Here is a 3590-nt window from a genome sequence, read left to right on the forward strand (position 1 = left end):
GTCTGTGTGCGTGTCTGTGCATGCTTTACATGATATGTACATGTGATTGTGGATTGTATCTGTGTGTTCGTCTGTGTGCGTGTCTGTGCATGCTTTATGGGATATGTACATGTGATTGTGGATTGTATCTATGTGTTCGTCCGCGTGTGTGTGTGTGCATGCTTTATGTGATATGTACATGTGATTTTGGATTGTATCTGTGTGTCCGTCTGTGTGCGTGTCTGTGCATGCTTTATGTGATATGTACATGTGATTTTGGATTGTATTTGTGTGTTCGTCTGTGTGCGTGTCTGTGCATGTTTTATATGATATGTACATGTGATTGGGGATTGTATCAATGTGTTCGTCTGTGTGCGTGTCTGTGAATGTTTTATATGATATGTACATGTGATTGTGGATTGTATCTGTGTGTTCGTCCGTGTGCGTGTCTGTGCATGCGACCGTCTGCGTGTGTGGACGATGGAGTGCGAAACAAATTAAATGTTATTGCGTGCCCCTGTCGTGTGAGGGGTGCATTCGGGCTGGAAAGCGTGTTGGTCAAGTATTAGTTTGTCTTAAATTAGTTGCATAGTACAAGCGTCCCTGCCAGTGCGAACGGACTAGTAACTCCTCTCAATTATTAATGGGCTCCACTTTAAGTATTAGTTAAGTATTAGTTGGTCTTAAATTAGCTGCACATTACAAGCGTCTCTGCCAGTGCACTCAACGCGAGCGCAACATCCAGAGACGTTATTTTGAATGCGCAAGTGGGGGGGGACTTCTGGCGATTGCTAGCATAAACGCGGTTAGAGGCTTTGTAGATGAGGTTTGTGTAGGTACATGGCTCGGAAGCGTGGTTAGTTGTCATACGTTGTCTCTATATCTATGTGTGTATACATTTAGTCTGTTCTGCTTGGCGCACGGATGTTCACCGATTTGAATCATCATACCGAACTTCCTATGCAGCACGATCATATATAGCTAAATTCAGGAACATATATGTATACTCCGAAGCCTTATATTTAGGAAACGGGCTGAACCAAGGCCTTCTGTGTTTCCTTTGACGTAAATACATTTTAATTAAAGATTTGGCGTATATATATATATATAAATATATACATTTATACGTTACATGCATGTGTTGTCAGTGGCAAGGCCAGTTGAAGTCTACCAGTATATCCAGGTCGTGACAGTGAAGGCAACTATTGCGACAAATACAGTTGTGAATAAATGTAGACATATTCACAAAGCATGGGTAAGCCTATGGTACGTTTATACGTATACTACTTGCGCATAGCTCAACATCTTATGTATATAGTTCAGCGACTGTACAGGCCTACGCTTATAATGCATATCGCCTTGTGTGTGTACACACACTCATGCTACTTAAAAATTACTAATATTAAACACCCCATGTGTTCGCATATTGCAATGTCTATATTTCTGGTTGTTATACTCAACCTCCAGATCCTGTTCAGCGGCGACCTGAAGAAGTTCGAAGACAAAGTAGGTAAAAAACCAAAGCCGGTCACTAAGGCGCCTATCAAAAGGCCTAAAAAAAGTGACGGGCCACAGGCGTTGTTAGGCCCAGCGCCCAAAGCTCTCAAACAAGAAGAAGACGAAGCGGTGGTGGGTCAATCGCAGGTGGCACACACGCATGCAGCCGATGCAGCGCATATGAGTCTCACTACAGAACACCCGGACACCAAAGCAGACGTTCAGGTGCAAGAGAGCATACACATGAGGTCAGAGAGCGCCAGAGACGCCCCCAAAAATCAAGGACAGGTGGCTGAACGACAGGACACACAGCCAGGCCCCAACAGGGCAGACGGCCACATAATGGGACAGAAGGCAATGGCGCACCCAACACATGAGAGTGGGCACGATGGAGAGACACACACGGTCACCAACGAAGGGGTGCCGAACATCAATGCCAGTGCCACGGGGGTGGGACAGGCAAAGGCAAGCCCAGGCCAATTGCGCACCAGCACCCGAAAAAAGGGACTAGGACAGGCAGGTATAAACCCAGGCCACCTGCGCACCAGTGGCCGCAGATTGGCTCGGGAGAGTGTGGTCGATAGTTCAGGACGCGGGCAGCTAGGCTTCGCTGTATTACGCAGAGCACAACGGCACGCAAAAGGCGACGGCCAGAAAGCAGCAGAGGCTGTCACGGTGACAGACGAGAACACCGTACACACACAACACGGGACGAATGCGGGTGCTCGAGACAGCGGGTGCTAACGGTGTATTCATATACAGTACATTGCGCCTGCACGCGATCCCTTGGTACGCTACCAGAGACCAGACCACTCTACATGGTGTTGTGTCTCGAGATGGGACTGTCATTCGCCCTGTTGCTGGCTGTAGCACTGGTCGCATGCAGACTGTCCTAGTAGGCACACGGAGTTGTCCCACAGCCAGGACAGGAACACACATTGTGTGAGAACTAGGACAGGAACATAGTGCTTGAGAACGAAAACAGAACACAGTGCTTGAGAACGAAAACAGAACACAGTGCTGAGAACGAAAACAGAACACAGTGCTTGAGAACGAAAACAGAACACAGTGCTTGAGAACGAAAACAGAACACAGTGCTTGAGAACGAAAACAGAACACAGTGCTTGAGAACGAAAACAGAACACAGTGCTTGAGAACGAAAACAGAACACAGTGCTTGTGCGTAGTGTATGCGTATCTGCAACACCTCAGCCGTGACCACTGTCTGTTCAAGCACAGCGTGGCCTGGTGTCTCTGCTGGCAGAATCCCTCAAGTTCCCGACACCCTGTATGTTTTAGGGACTTAGGGATTTAAGGATTCAGGGTTTAGTGCATTAGCCTTCTTCGACATCCGACCCAGTCTCGCTCTCACTGGTGTGCGTAGGGCTTTCCTTGATTCGGGATCACCCGCGTGCCTGCCAGTGTGCACAGAATTCTTGGATACTATAGTGGAGTCAACTGCTGCATAAACCCTACCCTCTCGTCAACCATTGAGTTTTTCTGCCGTAGAGGTTTGCCCTCAGTTGTATATGTACACCTGTCCACTACTTGTCTACTCCATACTCCCACTCGTAACATTGGCTACTGCTTGATGTATGCCCGGTTGGATGTCATTCCTTTCCGAAGGGTGTGCATGAGCCATTTCCGTGTACGTACCAACCTCCGTTGTACCAGTATAGGTATGCACACTATCACTCTATAACGAAATTATTCTCGGCTGCAGTTGGCCGTATTTCCAGTGGACGGGGGTGGTCCTTTCTCAGGGGAGGGGGGTGGTTCGGTGCTTGCGCTCTGTTCTTCGGGGTGTTGTGGCTTGCCGTCTCGACCGTCTTTATATCCCTACGGTTGGGTAGTGACACGGGACATACATGGCATGAGTGCGCTTCGCGTGATATGTGTTGAGGGTTTGTACTGCGGAAAACAATAACTGTGTGGCCCGTGCTTGGGTATGTATTTCAGAGTAAGGCTGGGCGGCTTCTGCCTTGGAAGTATTAATAAGATTCTCACATCAAAAGACACGTACCTCGTCTTCGTTTGCTATTCGAATTTCGTACAGAGAAGCTGTGCCTAGAGCAGAGTATCGATTATGACTCGATTTTGCCCCGAAAACAACAG

At 47.9% G+C, this 3590-nt stretch overlaps 1 protein-coding gene across 1 annotated transcript; it reads left to right on the forward strand.

Annotated features, from left to right (window-relative positions):
- Nucleotides 1–1410: 1410 nt before the first annotated feature.
- On the forward strand, nucleotides 1411–2464 carry SARC_11168 (hypothetical protein; the record flags this gene model as incomplete). The annotated part of the gene is made up of 1 exon (XM_014294754.1): nucleotides 1411–2464. The coding sequence occupies one exon, from the start codon at nucleotides 1411–1413 to the stop codon at nucleotides 2218–2220; it is 810 nt and encodes a 269-aa protein (XP_014150229.1). The 3' UTR covers nucleotides 2221–2464.
- Nucleotides 2465–3590: the final 1126 nt, after the last annotated feature.

This window comes from Sphaeroforma arctica (genome assembly GCF_001186125.1).
Source record: "Sphaeroforma arctica JP610 unplaced genomic scaffold supercont1.1554, whole genome shotgun sequence".
NCBI classification, from domain to species: Eukaryota; class Ichthyosporea; order Ichthyophonida; genus Sphaeroforma; species Sphaeroforma arctica.